At 43.5% G+C, this 19,492-nt stretch overlaps 1 protein-coding gene across 1 annotated transcript; it reads right to left on the reverse strand.

Annotated features, from left to right (window-relative positions):
• Positions 1-1,912: 1,912 nt before the first annotated feature.
• Positions 1,913-18,359, reverse strand: RAB33B (RAB33B, member RAS oncogene family). Its single transcript, XM_067735041.1, has 2 exons — positions 17,960-18,359; positions 1,913-4,723 (listed from the first exon to the last, which is right to left on the reverse strand). Exons 1-2 carry the CDS (start codon positions 18,206-18,208, stop codon positions 4,283-4,285), a joined length of 690 nt encoding a protein of 229 aa, XP_067591142.1. The 5' UTR covers positions 18,209-18,359; the 3' UTR covers positions 1,913-4,282.
• Positions 18,360-19,492: the final 1,133 nt, after the last annotated feature.

Raw genomic sequence — 19,492 nt, forward strand, 5'->3', positions numbered from 1 at the left:
GAAGAAGAAAAGTGCTGTATGGCATTATTCTTCTGTCAACTTCCCACTGAAAGTTCTTTCTTCTAGGCTATAACAGTAAACTGGCCACCATGGCTCCATTCCCACATAGCCTTCCCCTCACCACTGGAATTTTAGGCATAAATCTGACGGTCTCACTTACTACCTTGCTTAAATGCTTTCACTAGTTACCCACTGTCTAAAGAGTAAAGCTCAAATGTTTTTGTGTGGCTATTCTCATTTTTGTTTCCCTTCCCCCAAATTCCTTCTCCCCCCAAATGTGGAAATTCCGTAATTGACCTTTTCTTGGCTATTGACCTTGGGCCGGGCACCTGACTCTGGCCAGGCCACCCTAGACATTTTGACTTGGGACTGACACTCGGTCGATTTCTCTTTGGATGCCTGCAGCGTGCAAAAGCTCAGAAGCGGTTACTGGCCATGTTTTCTGCCAAGTGAACCAGAAGAGTGGAGAAATCCAATTATAAGAGAGAGAGAGAATGAAGGTGGGCAGCAAAGCTGAGCCCAGAGGTAGGAGACCGAGTCCTCAATCCCAGCTCTTCTTTGGGTCTAGTTGCATCCTTGTCCTGGAGTCTAACGTCAGACAAGTCAGACTCCTGACAATAAATCCCCCCTTGTAGACGGATGTGACCTGAGTTCCTGATACCTGCACCTAAGTCAGTCCTAATTCCACTGCATATGGCGACTTGGCGGTTCAGTCACAACCTGCCTTGCTGGCTTCATCACCCAGTGTTCTGACCACCCCTTCATCTCACCGCACACTCCCTCCTCTGCATCGAAGCCACCTGATCACGCCAGTCTCTGTGCTTATCATCCTTTATATTTGCCTCTTTAGTTACATTTACCACAGTACACTGTAGAATTCCTATTTGTTTATATATTACGTTGTAAGTTCTTCAAGGACAGTCTTATTCATCTACGTAGCTCACTGCCTAACACAAATGTTTGATAAACCAGGTTATTCCAACAAATGAAGTGAATTAGTATTTGCCACACAGGCTCTAGCAAGTCTGCCCCCCAAAAGATTTGACCAACCTATTGTCTGATTATTTAAAAAGCAATCTTTCATGAATAATGTAATTTTGTGTTTGTGAACAGAAGAGTAACATATATGAAATAAACTGACCAGGGAAAGCAGCACGAACTTCAGAGTCCCTAACCCTAATCCAATGCAGGGAACATGGGTTCAAGCCCTGGTCCGGTAAGATCCCACATGCCACGGAGCAACTAAGCCCGTGCGCCACAACTACTGAGCCTGCGCTCTAGAGCCGCAAGCCACAACTACTGAGCCTGTGTGCTGCAACTACTGAAGCCTACGAGCCTACAGCCCATGCTCCGCAACGAGAGAAGTCACCCCAATGAGAAGCCTGGTATCGCAACGAAGAGTAGCCCCCACTCACCGCAACTAGAGAAAGCCCGCGCACAGCAACGAAGACCCAATGCAGCCAAAAAAAAGTCTCTAAAAACAAAACATTCTCCGAAAGAGCCTGACTAAATCAGAAATCTGAATGCAGAAACTGTAATCTTATACCTGTCACCTACTCCCTTCTCTTCCTTCTCACTTTTTACAGTTGTTCATCCTGCTAAATTCTTCAACCTTTAAATATACAGATGCCGACCGCTCTTGTGATATGTGCCGTTTGCACTGAAGTGTTTGTTCTTAAACAAGTTGGATTACTCAGCCTTACAAATAAAAAAGCTACCCTATCAGCTAATTTTAATACTTAGGGTTTTTTCCCGAAAAGTTCTTTAACCTTGAATGTATTTCCAAATGGGTTAGCTTTTGTCCGTCTGATTCTAATGGATTACATACTACCTGGAAGCCAGAGGAAAACCAGAGATGTTTGTTTGTTTTATTTTATGCTCAACCTAGTAACCAAACGAAAATAAACCACAATTTCTTTATGCCAAAGCTGGTTTATTGAACTTCATGAGGGTAAAGTTACAGTGATGCTATTCCATAAGAAAATTATTTAACTCTAGTTTAGATTTCATGAGGAAATGTACTAGCAATACACTGTCAATACAGCATTGTCACGAATAGCTAACTTCACTAGAATCTGATTCGTTTCCTTTGGTGTTCTCAAATTATGACTTTTCCAAAACATAGCTGAGGTTTTCAACTAAAGGTCACAGTTAAAATAAATTCATACAGGAGTTACAAAATGTGTGATTTGTGCTTTAAAAATTAATAATTAGTTGTTTGATAGCCACCATTTTGTAAGTGATTTCTCAATAGTCTGTGTTTTATAAATATTCTGGAAAATATCTAAAAGCTTTACCCCATTCAACTGATCAGTATGTTCTTTTTAAAAGTAAAAACAAATGTAGAAAAAATTAAAACAATAAATCACTACAAATGGGATACAAATATTTTAAAATAAATATTAAAGTGAAAAAATAAGTCCTTTTACAGAACTTTAAAGGATACTTACTACTAACTTCTTACAAAAAGAAATAAAGTTAAATTACCTTTTTAAAAACATGAGTAATAACAGCACTGAAAAAAAAAGTGCTTGGAAAGTCTGTAAACTTTCTTCCCCCACTTTAGAAAATGTTTTGATAAGCAATAAACAGATTCCCTTCTTTAAAAAACTGCTCCGCCCATGACAATTATAACAGCTGTCATTGTTTTACTATAAAAATAGTTGCAAATCAACACTAATTTAGACAGAGTCAAACCATTTTTAATTCTACCATGATAAGAAAAATGGATTAATCTTCTTAAAAGCAAACAAAGCCAATTTGTTTTTCCTTAAGCTCTAATGTTTAAAACAGAATAATTATTTCCTGTAATTATTACTTTCCATTAGTTCATTTAATAGAATTATCTTGTTTTCATAAGTAAATTATCCAGTCAGGACCACCATCATGATTACACAAAAAATCCTAAACTAGATTACATCACATATTTAAATGGTTTCCCACATTCTAAAAATATTTTAAGTATAATCATCTTTTGGCTTAATTTCCTCTAAAATTATTAAGTTCAGCAATCTTTCAGAATTAGTCAATGTGCACACTTCAGATAAAGTTCATGGCTTACATTCCATTCACATAATAGCTTCACATGCAAGCTTACTATTTCCTATGTGCAAAGTCTTAAATTCAAAATAAAAGTAATTAGGCTAAAAAAACTTTTTGAAATATTCTTTCTACCACCAAGGGATAGACTAGATATTTTTCAATATCTAATTTATTTTTTATACTGAGGAGGAGCAGTTTGTTGTGACCATAAAAATTTAAAGATTTAAACAACAGAAGTACTGTAATGTACTATTACAGAAATAAAATGTAGACTCAGAGCAATTACAGGTATGCCCTCAGAGTTACAATCCAAACGGAAGATGATTTGTTTATTCAGCCTTTAGGCATTAAATTGATTGGGGGCCGGGGGAGAGCAAGAGATACTATGTCTGACACACAGCTTGACCAAAAGCCAGGAATAGGTCTTTTGTGGTAGCCAGGAACCATGTTTAGCTATTTTCCCCCAAATTACATCTCCTCAAATCTTTCAATTAGTTTTTCAATGTTTAAAGGTATCAAAATAAAGTATAAAGCACCTTACTATCTGATTTACTTTTGCATAATGTGTAGAGTTTAGTAAGAAAACAATTCAAATTACTCTTTTAAAAATAACAATGATTTTTTTATTTGTAGACCTGATTGATAGTGATTTGAAATATTAAGCATCTAGAACTGTTGGAAAGGTCATTCTTTATGGACTGAGAACCAGAAAACATTCTAGGCTCTCTCCTTCCACTGGAACTAAAGTCTTGGCTCTAAAATGTACCAATAATAATGCATTTAAGTACATTAATAATACAAAGAAAGAACTCTAGGGAGAGGCAAATACCAGTTTTTACCCCATTGAGAACACTTCCCATTCAAAGCACATACGAGTAAGTATACTAAACCCTTACTATATTTTTTCAATTGCAGGAACACAGGATTAAACAATCACTGACTCTTAAAATCCCACCATACTCTCATTTGAAGCCTCCTCGTGGGGCTCTCAATGGAAAGATGCTCTGATTCACCCTACCTCTGCTTCACTCCAACCTCTGAAAACTAACTTTTCCCTTGTGCTGTCGCAGTGACAAACCTGATGAAGTAGACACAAAATACAAAAATGAGCATGGCGACGGTAAACAGTAAAGTGTCAGGATGCCCCGTGGTATCTGCGATTAAATTCTATGACTTATCGCTGCCACACTTCCGAAGTACCTCTTTAGTCAAAATTAGATTGCACAATAAAGACTGTGATTTAGCACCAGCACGCCACTGCAGGCTTTGGTTCAGGCTTCAGGGAAATTCCGTTATCAGGGGGTTGACTAAGCATTAACGGTTTATGGCTCTTCAGCTTATGAGCCAAGGTCATAAATATAGCTTCCACATGGTCATCATCATTGGGGTTTTTAGCAGAGGTTTCAAACAAAGGCATACTGTACGTGTCAGCAAATTTTTGTGCCAAGTCTGTGGGTACCTGAATGGCACTCCTCAAGTCACATTTATTTCCAACAAGAATCCGTGGAATATCGCTGGCTAGCAAATGCTGTTTGCATTCTTCTATCCAAGATGGCAGGCTATGAAAACTCGCCATGTTGGTCATATCGTACACGAAGACAACAGCATGTACGTTTCTGTAGTAGTGCTGGACCATGCTCTTTCTGAATCGTTCTTGTCCTGCTGTGTCCCATAACTGGATCTGGAAGTGGGGGAAAAAAAGAGGAAAACTGAAAGTTTCATTCCAATTATACATACAGAAAACTTTAACCACCTTTGCATGGTCTTTCCTACTTCTTCACTTATACTACTTTGCTCCCTTCCATGATGCCTTTTCAGTGTTATTTAAGGGATCCAAATGTCATGATACTAGTCTCGTTACCTCATCATTAATGCAAGTGTCAGAACAAAGACTTCAATCTAGCACTTTAATTTCAGTAAATCAAGTTTGTTTAGAAAAATTATACCTCAAAAATTGATTTTAGGGCTTCCCTGGTGGCGCAGTGGTTGAGAGTCCGCCTGCCGATGCAGGGGACACGGGTTTGTGCCCCAGTCCGGGAAGATCCCACATGCCGCGGAGCGGCTGGGCCCGTGAGCCATGGCCGCTGAGCCTGCGCGTCCGGAGCCTGTGCTCCGCAACGGGAGAGGCCACAACAGTGAGAGGCCCGCGTACCGCAAATAAAATAAATAAATAAATAAAAATACATGGGAATTTCTTGGCATTAAAAAAAATCTTTTAAAAAAAAAAAAGACAGAGCATTTGGCACGTGCCTTTTGCACTTCTCTCACCACACCCGTTCTGCCTGGAATGGAATATCATGCTGGGAGGCTCAGCAGCCACTTTGTAAGCATAAAGAAGAAAGCCACACACAAGAATGACAGAGCAGAAGTCTAGCATAGATAGAATACTGCTGACGGCGTACCACCATACAGGCTGCTGCCCCTGGTCTCCTTATTACGTGAGAAAAATAAAACCTTACATGCTTAAATCACCATAGTTGAATTTCTCTTACATGTAGCTCAGTGCTATCCTAAAATTATTTGCTATGTACACTGTTTAAAACCTTTACCGCTTACAGTCGCATTTACTCAGGAAAGTACAGGTTCTGCCTTGATGCACTCCTAGAGACCACTTCACAAAGTACGTTGTTAAAAAATACCCCCTTTTGATGTAAGCAACACAGTTGACAGATGGGCCATAAAGACTCAGTATCGAATAAATCAGAGGTAGAAGCAAACAGTTGTCAGCAAATTAAGAACTAATAACATCTAAGACTATTTAAATCAAGAAAAATTTATTAAATACCTACTGTGTATCCACCCGTAGGTTACTTACACCACTAGGCCTTTGCCTCCTCAACAGTAAAAGTAAAATTTAGTTTCAGACCCTATAAAATAAGCATTCATAGACTAGCTACACTAACTACGCGAAGAACTGATAAAGTAAATTATAATTTTTTTTTTTTTTTTTTTTTTTTTTTTTTTTTTTTTTTTTGCGTAACGCGGGCCTCTCACCGTTGTGGCCTCTCCCGTTGCGGAGCACAGGCTCCGAACGCGCAGGCTCAGCGGCCATGGCTCACGGGCGCAGCCGCTCCGTGGCATGTGGGATCTTCCCGGACCGGGGCACGAACTCATGTCCCCTGTATCGGCAGGCGGACTCTCAACCACTGCGCCACCAGGGAAGCCCTAAATTATAATTTTTTAAAAATACAACTTTCCTTTTTAAGAAAAATACTTTTTTTAAATCCCAATTAACATGTTAAGAATAAAAACACTCAGCATACAACTAAAACTGTTTCAAGCTATAGATGTCAGAATTTATTGCAAAGCTACACGGTGTACTATCAGCATACGATTAGAAATACAGATCAGTGGAACAGAACTTAGAGTCCAGAAATAAATCCATATCATCTATGGCCAATTGATTTTCTACACGAGTGCCAGGACAAGTCAGTGAGGGAAAGCACAGACGTTTCAATGAACGGTGCTGGGCCAACATGCAAAAAATGAAGCTGGACCCCTACCTCACACCATATACAAAAATTTATTCAAAATGGATGAAAGATCTAAATTTAAGTTAAAACCATAAAAATCTTAGAAGAAAACATAGGGGTAAATATTTGTGACCTTAGATTAGGCAATGGTTTCTCAGCTATGACACCTAAAGCAGAACCAACAAAAGAAAAAAACAGATAAACTGGACTTCATCAAAATTAAAAATGTGCTTCAAAGGGCATTATCATGAAAGTGAAAAGACAGCTCAAAGAATGGGAGAAAATATCTGTAAATAATACATGTGTTAGGGGTCTAGTATTCAAAATATTTAAGACCTCTTACAACTCAATAATAAAAAGACACATAACCCAATTAAAAACATCGGCAAAGGATGTGAACAGATGTTTCTCCAAAGAAAATATACAAATGTTCAATAAGTACACGAAAAGCTGCTCGACATCATTAGCCATCACACAAATGCAAGCCGATAACAAGTGTTTGCAGAAATGTGGAAAAGTGGAACCTCTCATGCGTTGCCGGTGGGGATGTAAGTGCAGCCACTTTAGAAAAGTTTGGCAGTTCCTCAGCAAGTTAAACAGAATTTTACTTAGCCATAAAAAGGAATGAAGGTCCAGTGGTTGAGACTTCGCCTTCCAATGCAAGGGGTGCGGGTTTGATCCCTGGTTGGGGAGCTAAGATCCCACATGCCTCGTGGCCAAAAAACCAAAAAACATAAAACAGAAGCAATAGTGTAACAAATTCAATAAAGACCTTAAAAAAAAAAAAAAAGGAATGAAGTGCTGACACCTGCTACAACAGGGATGAGCCTCCAAAGTATGCTGAGGAGAAACCAGACACAAAAGGTCACATTTCTATGCTTCCACTTGTATGAAACATCTGACATAGACAAACCCATAAAGACAGAATACAGACTGGTCGTTGCCAGAGGCTGGGGAATGGGGAGAAACTTTAATGCGTGAGGGCTCTTACTTGGAGTGATGGCAATATTTTGAAACTAGATAAAGGTGGTGGTTGTACAACATTATGAATGCACTGAATGGCTCACTTTAAAATAGTTACTTTGATGTTATTTGAGTTTCACTTCAACAAATTAGGGGAAAAAGAGAGAGAGAGAGAGACAGTTGCCCTAGGACCCAGCAATTCCACTCCTTGGTGTATATCCAAGAGAACCGAAAAGATATGTTCACACAAACACGTGTACACAAATGTTCATAGCAGCATTATTCATAATAGCTAAAAGGTGGAACCAACCCAAATGTCCACCAACTTATGAATGGATCAATAAAACGTATGTCCATATAATGCAACATTATTCAGCCATAGGAAGGAATGAAGTACTGACACATGCTACAACATGGATGAATCTTGAAAACATTATGCTGAGCCAAAGAAGCCAAGACACAAAAGGCCACACACTGTAAGATTCCATGTATATGAAATGTCCACTATATGGCAAGTCCCTCGAGACAATAAGTAGACTAGTGGTTGCCAGGGTCTGAGGGAACGGGAGGAATGGGGAGTGACTGATCATGGGTATAGGGTTTCTTTCTGGGGTGATGAAACGTTCTGGAGTTAGACAGTGATGATGTTACCCAGGCTTGTGAATATACTAAAAACCACTGAATTGTATATTTTCAAATCTTAAATATCTCAGTTTTTTAGAATGAGAAAACAAAACCCACTTCAAACCGTCTCTTTAACATTCAGAAAGAGATTTGGGGAATAATTTGGATGACCTACATAAAAGCTGTCCAGAGAAATTGGAACAGATCTTTTCCCTTTTAGTAACATTCTTGCAGCTCAGGTATTCAAAAATCATTTCATCGATAGATACAAATGAATCTATATACAAAACAGAAATAGAGTCACAGATGACAGATGTATAATAGAAAGCAAACTTTGGTTACTAAGGAGGAAAGCGGGGGGCAGGGGGGAGGGATAAATTGGGAGATTTGGGCTGAAACAGACACACTACTATATATAAAAAGATAACTAATAAGAACCTACTGTATAGCACAGGGAACTCTACTCAATGCTCTGGAATGACCTATATGGGAATAGAATCTAAAAAAGAGTGGATACACGTATAATAGATTCACTTTGCTGCACAGCAGAAACTAACACAACATTATAAATCAACCATATGCCAATAAAAATTAATTTTAAAAAATCATTTCATCGATGAAGAATGATTTATAATGTTTTAAGCAGAGTATATTTTTAAGTTAAAAGAATAATAAAAAACATACAAAAAGGAAATATACCAAAACATTAACAATGGTTGTCTTTAAGGCAATGTCCCCCTTTATTTCTACTTTTCTCTGTTTTCCACAACAAACATACATTTTTTCTATTTGTTTTAACAAACTAAAGTTTAAAAAAAAATTATGCTGAATTTAGACCTGCCTCAAAGAACCGTAGAAGTCCTCAATAAATGCAAGTGGTGACGATTAGGATGTTTATCCCTAAGAAAACCACTTGCTTGTTTTAGGCTAGGATTGACTCAACGTAACCCTCTTCCCATCAGTCCTGCTCAAAACATTCTAACCATATCAAGACTCCCAGGAAACAAGAAGTCATAAATAATAACTCTGCACACTTTATCGGAGAACCGTAAAAGTAAATACTATGTTAAGTGAGGCACTCACAAAGAAGTACAGCTGTCTCTCAGTGTCCATGGGGGATTGGTTCCAGCACCCCCCCAATACCAAAATCCACGGCTGCTCAAGTCCTTTATATAAAACGGCGTAGTGCTGGCATTTAACCTACACACATCCGAATACTCTAAGTCATCTCTAAATTACTTATAATACCTAATGCAAAGTAAATGCTATGTGAATACTTGCCAGCAGTGGGCAAATTCAAGGTTTGCTTTCTGGAACTTTCCGGAATTTTTTTTCCTCAACTATTTCCCCATGGATATATTTGCCCCTGGAGGGCCGAGTGTATCTAAAAGGAAGCTTCAAAATTTCACTCACCGAATTGCTAGAACCAGTGAAGGCATAGGACACAGACACACTGTCATGCTGCCTGCTGCCTTTCAGGTCTGCACAGGACACTGAGGTGAGGGCAAGCGGGCTGCGGAAGGAGCAGTGAGAGACCCGGCAAAGAAAGGACAGGACAACTAATAAAAACTGTCAGCCACAGAAGGCTAGAGAAAGCTTTGACTGAAAGAGAGAGACACATATAGATACCCAGTGGGGAACAAACCTCACGATAACCTAGAAACATCTTGAGCGTTAGCTATGAGTGGAGTAGTTCACAACGCTTAAAAAAAAAGAGAAAATGACACTCTGGAACCTAAGGAAGTGACATGCTTTCGTCCTGGGAAATATTAAGTTAGGAAGTATTTTCAAAGCAATTTTTCCCAGTTTAATAATATCTTAAGAAAGAAAATGGCTCATAGGTGGTTCTACAAGATATTACTCCCATTTTAAACATCATAAAGGTAATATAAAATATACATTAATAATATTTCATGAATCTCTACTTTAAATTCCAATATCAAGCTCCAACAAAAATGACAACCTAATTGCTAAATACTAAGGGCAGAGTCTTTTTTTTTTTTAATGTCTATTCAATGCTTTGCCCAGTTTTAATTATTTCTTTTTATTATTGATAAAGTGTGTGTGCGTGTGCATGTACACATATAGATTCTGGACACTAGACCCTTGTCAGGTATATGATTTGTAAATATTTGCTCCCATTCTGTAGGTTGTCCTCTTATTTTCTTTCTTTCTTTCTTTTTTTTTTTAATAAATTTATTTATTTTTGGCTGCATTGGGTCTTCGTTGCTGCGCACAAGCTTTCTCTAGTTGCGGTGAGCGGGGGCTACTCTTCGTTGCCGTGTGCAGGCTTCTCACTGCGGTGACTTCTCTCGTTGCGGAGCACGGGCTCTAGGCATGCGGGCTTCAGTAGTTGTGGCACGCAGTCTCAGTAGTTGTGGCTCGCAGGCTTAGTTGCTCCGCGGCATGTGGGATCTTCCTGGACCAGGGCTCGAACCTGTGTCCCCTGCATTGGCAGGCAGATTCTTAACCACTGCGCCACCAGGGAAGTCCCAAAGAGCAGATTCTTACTGTTCATGAAAGCTCTTTTTAGTAGTTTTATGACCAAAATGAGAAACGACCTGGCTAAACTGATTTAATGCTTTTTTTGCTTGACTGAAAAGGATGAAGGTATTAGCCCAGATGACCTTTCTTTGTTGGATCAGCTATCAAATTTCCTCTTCCCCTGTTCTTTCAAAGAACACGTTTTTATTATTTTTGCTTCTAAGCAGCCTATATAAAAGATCATCTGGTAATTACATAAAAGCTTCTATTAACAACTTGATGATGTAAATCAACATCATAAGGAGTGTAAGTAACATTTCAAGAGAACTCTTTTTGCTTTGGGTATACAGAGTAGAAATATGTATATCTGATGTATAGATCCAAATGGCAAATTTTAAAATTTATTTTAAATTTTAGGGGTTTTTAGCTTCCCTAACAAGGAGAAGTAACAAATTTTGTGTGACTATTTGAAAGGAATACTTCAAGGGAAGAACTGAATTATAGCCTAATGAAAGGAATAGGAAGAGAGTAAGCAGGGAGAGAAAGGAAGCAAGAGCTGGGAGCCCTGGGTTGTAAATTCCGGCACTGCCGTCTCCACATCACCACCACAGTTTAGGGATGGGCATGTGTCACAATCCCCAATCAGAACCAAGGAGTCTCCATTTTAGAACTGGTGTTGGAACTGGCAGAAAGAGAACTTTACTTCCGGGATTCCAGTTATGTGAAACAATAAATTTTCATTTTGCTTTGTTACTTTGAGTAGAGTTCTGACACAGACTCTAAAGCAAAAGATCTTGATTACTGATTAAAGATTCCTGGAAAGTAAATAATTCTATCACATCTCACCACCTGAGTACACACACCAACGCTGCCACCTTCAAAGACGAGGTACAAGAACCACAGGCTTTTGCAATCAGGCTGGAAGGAGAATGGGCCTCCGGCCTGGTTCCAGGGACACTTCAGACAGTAGAACGGCTTGGGTCTGTGAAAATGAATATTGCTTGTACCATACAGGCCTCACCAAACCACTGCAATACAGAATCTCTGTCAGACTAGACCCAAACCTCCTAAAGTTTTCTGAGCTAAGGAGTCACAAATTAAGGTTCTTTTTAGGGTACCCCAACAGTTAATACTCTCATTCTCCGAATTCCAATGCAAATCAAATCAAGAGGACCAATTTGGTATCTCCCTAACCACCATCACCACGTTTTTTGTTTTTGTTTTTTTTTTTACGCGGGCCTCTCACTGTTGTGGCTTCTCCCGTTGCGGAGCACAGGCTCAGCGGCCATGGCTCACGGGCCCAGCCGCTCCGCGGCATGTGGGATCTTCCTGGACCGGGGCACGAACCCGCGTCCCCTGCATCGGCAGGTGGACTCTCAACCACTGCGCCACCAGGGACGCCCCATCACCACGCTTGAAGATGAATTATCAATTTAATTCTAGTAAGGTAAGGTATGAGATGATGTCTTATACAATATGCTTTGACTTATAAACATTAGATTACTTTTAATAAAGATCATGACAGAACAATGGAGAAGCGGAAATAATCTGATGTACCTTTGGCTTCAGCATTCACTGCGTATCATCTTCATCGCGCCATGACACAAAGCTCTACTCCGCTCCCTGTGCGTGTTAACCAAATCGGGCATTTCGTTCTCATCTATCTATGCTCTCCAGCTTCAACTTCATATTCATGATTATCTCCTCCAATTCCACACTTCTAGCTGCGAATGTGACATTTCCATTTGAGTACACCACCATCTCAACAAAGAAATGACTAGGAAAAAACTTTTTACGGAGCCTCTCAAAATTCCATCTTCCACATTGTATTTCTCATCTCTACTGAAGGCATACCTACCTCCAGTCAACCAGACCCACACCCTCAGCCATGTGAGTCCTTTCATCACCAAAAGCCAGTTACTGAAGCCTTTGGCTTTATCATCAAAATGCCTCTCTTACCGCCTCTTTCTTTCACTAGCTTCCCTTATACACGCCGAGTCGGATTTCCAGAGCAGCCTACCAATGGATCTGCTGCCACCAAGTAGGCAGCACTTATCCAAGTCCTGCATAGTTTAGAAACTGAGCCACACACTGGAAGACGTCTACGGGGTTATCAGACACACGCCCTGTCCTGAGCAAGACGGAGTAGACCTAATAGAAGAGGTGGAGGGCTTCTCTGGTGGCTCAGTGATTAAGAGTCCGTCTGCCGATGCAGGGGACACGGGTTCGTGTCCCGGTCCGGGAAGATCCCACATGTCGCGGAGCGGCTGGGCCCATGAGCCATGGCCACTGAGCCTGCGCGTCCGGAGCCTGTGCTCCACAACGGGAGAGGCCACAGCAGTGAGAGGCCCGCGTGCCGCAAAAAAAAAAAAAAAAAAAAGAGGTGGATGCATATATAGAACAATGAGGAAAGAGAGAGAGTTTAAAGGCGCAGGTAAGGTGCTAAAGGAAGCTGATAGAAGGAAGAAATAGAATTGAGAATGAGAGGCAGGGAGATTCCTAACACAGACACACTGAGTTGAATAAGGAAGAATTACATGTGGTGAAATATGGAAAGGGGGGATATTCCAGGCAAATAGTGGGAAATGTAAGAGGAAAACATAGGGATCAGGAAATAATTGGCTGGACTATAGGGTACTTGAAGGAAATTAATGGGGAAAAAATGTTAAGTTAGCAAAGAAGTCTGGAGCAAGAGAAGGAAGGCCTTATGTTCATTTTAAAAGTTGGAACTTTACGAAATAATGGAGAAACTCAGAGCCCCTGAGGCAGGGGAGATACTCTCCCCAAAGTGCTGCACTCAGCTGGCATCTGGCAACAACGTTGCAAACAGATTAATTGAGGACTGGGGTTGGGTGAAGCTGAGCCGCTGCAACACAGCAGAGGGTAGAAAAGATGAACTAGGATTCCGAAGGAAGGGTGAATGAGAGAAATCATCCAGGTAGAAAACTAAGTGGATTTAGGGAGCAAAGGAGAGAGGCGAGGCCTCCGGGATGAGGGTAACACCAGGACCACCTAGGTCACGTCGAGGAGAAACAGCAGAGGCAGATTTGACAGGGACGAGGAACTCACTTCGGAACTTTGAGGGGAGGGAGCGATTATCCAAATAGCCACGTCTACAAAACAACAGGAAACGCAGAATGACAGAGGAGGAGAGAGGTCTGGGCCAAACAAAGATTTGGAAGTTATCCTCATAGAAGTGACAGGCGGAGTCAAGAGACTTCCAAAGGAGAGGATGTAGATAGAAAAACAGGTCACGGGGCAGAGCGAGTCTCTCTCAGGATTCATCCTCAATCGCTGCCACATTTATCTTCCTAGAACACTTGGACGTTTTTGCCACACACACAAAATCAAGCTACATCCTAGCTGTTTTCCAAACTCTTCAGAAACGTTGCTACCAAAACCTTCGCAGTCTTCTCACTTGCCACTTGCCCACGGGAACCTTTAACCCTGCTGGGGCATCCTGCTGGCGTTCCCCATCAAAATCTCCCTCCAAGTGAGAACGATTCTTCCACCGACAACCAAACCAATAACTTGGCGCTCACCTACTGCCTGATTTTGCTAGTCATCTTTTTTTTCTTTTTTGCGGTATGCGGGCCTCTCACTGTTGTGGCCTCTCCCGCTGCGGAGCACAGGCTCTGGGCGCACAGGCTCAGCGGCCATGGCTCACGGGCCCAGCTGCTCCGCGGCATGTGGGATCTTCCCGGACCGGGGCACGAACCCGTGTCCCCTGCATCGGCAGGCGGACTCTCAACCACTGCGCCACCAGGGAAGCCCTGCTAGTCATCTTTTTAGGTATATAAATCTTACCCCATCTAGGACAGCAAATCATCTACGGAGCATATCAGGGTCAGCAAACTTTTTCTGTGTGTCTTAGCTTTGCAGGCCTAACAGTCTCTACCACAACCACTGCTCAACCCTGCCACTGTTGTGCAAAAGCAAGCACGATATGTAGACAAATGAGCCGAGCTGTGTTTCAGTACAACTTTCTTTAGGGGCACTGAAATTTAAATTTCATAACATTTTCACTTGTCATGAAATCTTATTCCTTCGATTTTTTCCCCCCCAACCATTTAAAAATGTAAAAATCGGGACTTCCTTGGTGGTCCAGTGGCTAAGACTCCGTGCTCCCAATGCAGGGGGCCTGGTCAGGGAACTAGATCCCGCATGCCGCAACTAAGAGTTCTCAGGCCGTAACTAAAAGCTCCTCCCGCATGCCGCAACTAGAAGATCCCGCGTGCTGCAACTAAGACCTGGCGCAGCCAAATAAATCAGTTTATTTTTTTTAAATGTAAAAATCATTCTTAGCTTGCAGGCCATATAAAAACAGGCAGCGGTGCACAGATGGTTACTGGACTTATTGTGGTGATCACTTCATAAAGTATGCAAATATCAAATCACTGTGTGGTACACCTGAAACTAACATAATATTGTACGTCAACCATATTCCAACTTCAAAAAAACTAACAGAAAAACAAATTAAAAAAACAGGCAGCAGACCGTATTTAGCCCTCAAGCATGGTTTGCTGATTCCTGCACTGAATCATAATACTTTGTGCCTAACAAAATGTCTTCTTTCCAACAATTACTCATTAAATGTTTGACCAATGGGGCAGGAAGTCCTGGTTGCTTTCCTTTAGTTAATATTAACGTGGGAAAATTGCATATCCCTACAAATAACAAGTAAGCTATCTCAAAGTTCAAATAGGAACTGAAGATCCCTAGTTGAGAAAGAGATTAAATCCAACACTAGGCTTTAATGGTTCTGTTGGTGTCTGCCGTCCTCACACGCTGATACGAAAGGGGTACGGCTATGAGGATACACACACAAGGAAGGAGCATAAGGATTAGAGCCTCGATTTGAAAATCAAATGTATTTTTATTGAAGGAATTAATTTTATAATTTTATTTAACTTCCAAAATTCTGCAAACAAGATCTTACTCTTTCAATTATACATATATAGCACTTAGGACAGACTAACACATATAGACTTAATTACATTTCGTAAAACATTTTAAGTGATTCTGAAATAGCACTGCTGTAAGACATGCTCTCTGAAAAATTTCCAGGCCACAAAACATTTAACACAGTATCTCACTTAGCTAATCCCAGTAGCTAAGCCTTCGATGTTACGCACTGGACATATTTTATATACTTTTAATATGCTGTAAGTATTTCTTAAATTTGCACCTGATTCATCTGTGATCTTAAAGTATAAATGGCAACCCGGAGGCAGGTAAAGGGCCACTGAACCCCAACTCCTCCCTTGCCTCCATCCCCTCTATTTTGTTATTATCCTGCTTCCATGTGAGGGGAATTTCTCTTCCCTTCAGCTGTGTGCCTATGCCCTGCTCTATCTCTGTTTCACTCTCTGGTTGTGCAGCTGCAGAACTGATGGTGCCAAAGAGAAAAAGTGATGTTAAACCACCAGGGAAGAAGAATCTTCTTAAGATGACCAACTATGGAGCCAGGTGCCTTATATACGTTCTCATCTATCCCTCATATTAGCCTGATGTGGTACTATTATCCCAATTTTTCAGATGAGAAAACAGTCTCCGAAAGATTAAGGAAACTGCCTAGCGACTAGAGTAACCAACCACCCCGGTTTGCCCGAGACGGAGGGAGCTCCTGGGAATGTGGGACTTCACTTTTAAAATTGGGACAGTTTGGGGCAAAGCTGATCATCTACTAAGGACACACAGCCCTTTCACAGGTTCAGATTTGAGCCAGGTCAGTTGGGCGCCAAAGCCCATGCACTTTTTCTCAGAACTCCTTCTTCTCCCAAACCAACTCCCTCTCAAACCTCAGAAAGAAGTCCCACTACTTTCCTCCCCTAAAGGTTCCTGGGCCCAACTTAATTCTGATGTTAACGAGCCTCTTATTCTGCTTTTTCTTTGCAATGTATACAAATCTTTCTTAACTCACTAATACGGTGCACCCAAAGGACCACCACTCACAGCTTGAATGGGACAATGAAAAATTAAAGTGAAGATTAAAAGGCAGGGGCTTCCCTGGTGGTGCAGTGGTTGAGGGTCCGCCTGCCGATGCAGGGGACACGGGTTCGTGCCCCGGTCCGGGAAGATCCCACATGCCGCGGAGCGGCTGGGCCCGTGAGCCATGGCCGCTGAGCCTGCGCGTCCGGAGCCTGTGCTCCGCAACGGGTGAGGCCGCAACAGTGAGAGGCCCGCGTACCGCAAAAAAAAAAAAAAAAAAAGATTAAAAGGCAAAAGGGCCTACAGAAGACTGACGTCTTTTCAACCCTATTTCTCCTTTACTATCATTAGCAGTAAAACCCCTTTGGGGGTGGGAAGGTGAGGCAGTGGTTAGGCAACTAAAAAATAAATTGTTTGTGCCTCAAGGATGTGAGGATGGGAATGAAGTGAGCCTATTTTTTCCCCATGGGGGACTGAGGTAAAGATGAACATCCTAATTTAAAGTGAAAAAATAAATGCAGTATAAGGAAGGCAGAGCAGTTCCTCGGGTCCCCGTGTTTTAAGGGATGGTATCAGCAGGTAGCTGAGGGGTTAGTGGTGGCTCAGACTCAAGAAGTGTGTCTAAGGATTACATCATCAGGAGGCCTCAGCCCTGTCACTGATCCTTATTCTCCAACGTCCCCATTGCAACCCCTCAGAACCCCAGGCTTGGCCTTGGGCTTACTACCTTCTCCATTGTTACTGTGTCTCCAGTCTCGGGAACCACCAATAAGACTTAAAGAAGACTTGAAAGCGGGTGGCACTGAGAATGTGCTCTGGCAACCCAAGTAGAAACCAAGTACAAATTACAGAATGTTTCTGCAGGAAAACAGGTTCTTCTCAACAACTCAGTGTCATACCAAAACTACTGTAACAAAACTGTATGCAAAAGAAGATCTAAGTACTTCCTCAAAGGCAAAGGGGCATTACTTCCACAGTACCTAGGGCAGTGCTAACATGAATGTTTAACAAATAGTATTTCCTAAATGAACTTCCCATGCTTGAGAAATTTCACTGTTTTTCCTTCGGTTTTACTTCACTAACTCCCAGCATGTGAGACACAGCCCATGAGTCAGTGGATACGCCCTACACTCTGGCTACTCAATGTGTCGTCCACAGACTAGCTGCATCTGCAACACCTGAGACACGACCGAATTAGCATTTGTATTTACTTAAAAAAAAAAATCCCCAGGCAAATCTCATGCACATCAAAGTTGGAGAAGCACTGCTTTAGAAGTTTGCTATATACAGATCCTTCCAATCCCCAACTCCCATCTCCACACCAGCGTCTGAAAAGATGGAGCGCACGCCCCGCACCGGGCCAGCAATTAACCCACGCAGCGGTTGGGACCCTTGTCATCCCCGGGACAGCCTTCCTCCTTGACAGTCTGTCATCCGCTCACCTTGATACGCTCCCCATCAATCTCCACCGCTCGTTCTCGGAAATCCACCCCGATAGTAGCCTCGGTGCGGTCGGGGAAGCGGCCGGCGCAGAAGCGGTAGGTCAGGCACGTCTTGCCCACATTGGAGTCGCCAATCACGATGATCTTGAAGATGCGGGAGCGAGCCGGAGGCAGAAACCCTGAGGCCCCTGACATCGCACCGCTGGATGAGAAGCTCGCCTCGAGCGACGACTCCATCTCCGAAGCCATTCTCCTGCCCCGCCCCAAACCGAGGCGGAGGAAAGGAGACGCAGAGAGGCTGGGAGATTACGCCACCGTCGGCGAGCTCGCCCAGTCCGCGGGCTCCGTCGCTCAACGTTCCGGGAGCCACCGCCCTCCGGGCCGCCAGCGCGCGTGCGCACCTTCCCGCCCCACCCCGCCCCGCGCAGGTGTGGCGTCCCCCCAGACCAGCCTCGCCGACCCTCCCGCCCGGCCCGCGGCTCCACCCCGGCGTCACTCAGGCCTGCGCCGTCTACCTGGGAAGGGACGGCGCCTGTCGGGGGCTTGAAGGTGGCGCGGAGGGCCAGCTGCCGAGAGGCCGAGCAGAGCGCCCCAGGCCCGGCACCCTGGCTGGCCGGGCCCCGCCACGTCCAAGGCTCCCGCCCCCCGGAGGAAGCCGCGCGAGCACTCTGGGGGCGGGGAGAGAAAGACTGCTGAAGGGAAGGAGGTGCCACCAGGCACTCTCTCGCGAGAGGGCCGAAGAGCCGTTTCGGCGGGGGCGTGTGCCTGCTGAGGACGTGTAAGGTCTCCGGAAGCTTCGGGCGTCGCGTTCGGCGCTCTCACCGACGTATCGGTGGGGCTTCCCCGGACCTGGAGGTGGAGGCGGGTTCCCTTGGCTTGCAGCTGGGGGCCGGCTGCTCTCCCTGCCTCCTCCGGGCTCTCGGGACCGTGGGTGTTGGGACAGTGACAGGGGCTGGGGAGGTGGAGGGCTGGGGGGTGTGAGGCTCCGCCGGAGGCCCGCCGGGCGCGGGAAGCCGTTAGAAGCGAGCGTCGGGCCGCGCGGAGCTTGAGTCTTGGCAGGAGCATGGCTGTCAGTGAGCGGGCGGGAGTTGGAGGCCGCCCGCCGCTTCCGCGCGGAGGCTTTCGTTAGGCGCGGGGCACCGGCCCAAGAGGTAGAGCAGGTGGACCCTTTGGCGGCATTGAACCCGGGAGCTGGTACTAGACGGCCTCTCTGGTGAGAGTAAAATCCACTGTGCCTTGGGCTTTCCTGTTGGCCCAGTGGTTGAGAGTCCGCCTGCCAATGCAGGGGACGCGGGTTCGTGCCCCGGTCCGGGAGAATTCCACGTGCCGCGGAGCGGCTGGGCCCATGAGCCATGGCCGCTGAGCCTGCGCGTCCGGAGCCTGTGCTCCACAGCGGGAGAGGCCACAACAGTGAGAGGCCCGCATACCGTAAAAACAAAACAAACAAACAAAAAATCCACTGTGCCCTAGTTGTGCCTTCGTGCCTGGGTGACGGTAGCGGAGCCATTAAATATTACTGAGCGCACACAGAAG

This window comes from Pseudorca crassidens, chromosome 4 (genome assembly GCF_039906515.1).
Source record: "Pseudorca crassidens isolate mPseCra1 chromosome 4, mPseCra1.hap1, whole genome shotgun sequence".
Lineage (NCBI taxonomy): Eukaryota > Metazoa > Chordata > Mammalia > Artiodactyla > Delphinidae > Pseudorca > Pseudorca crassidens.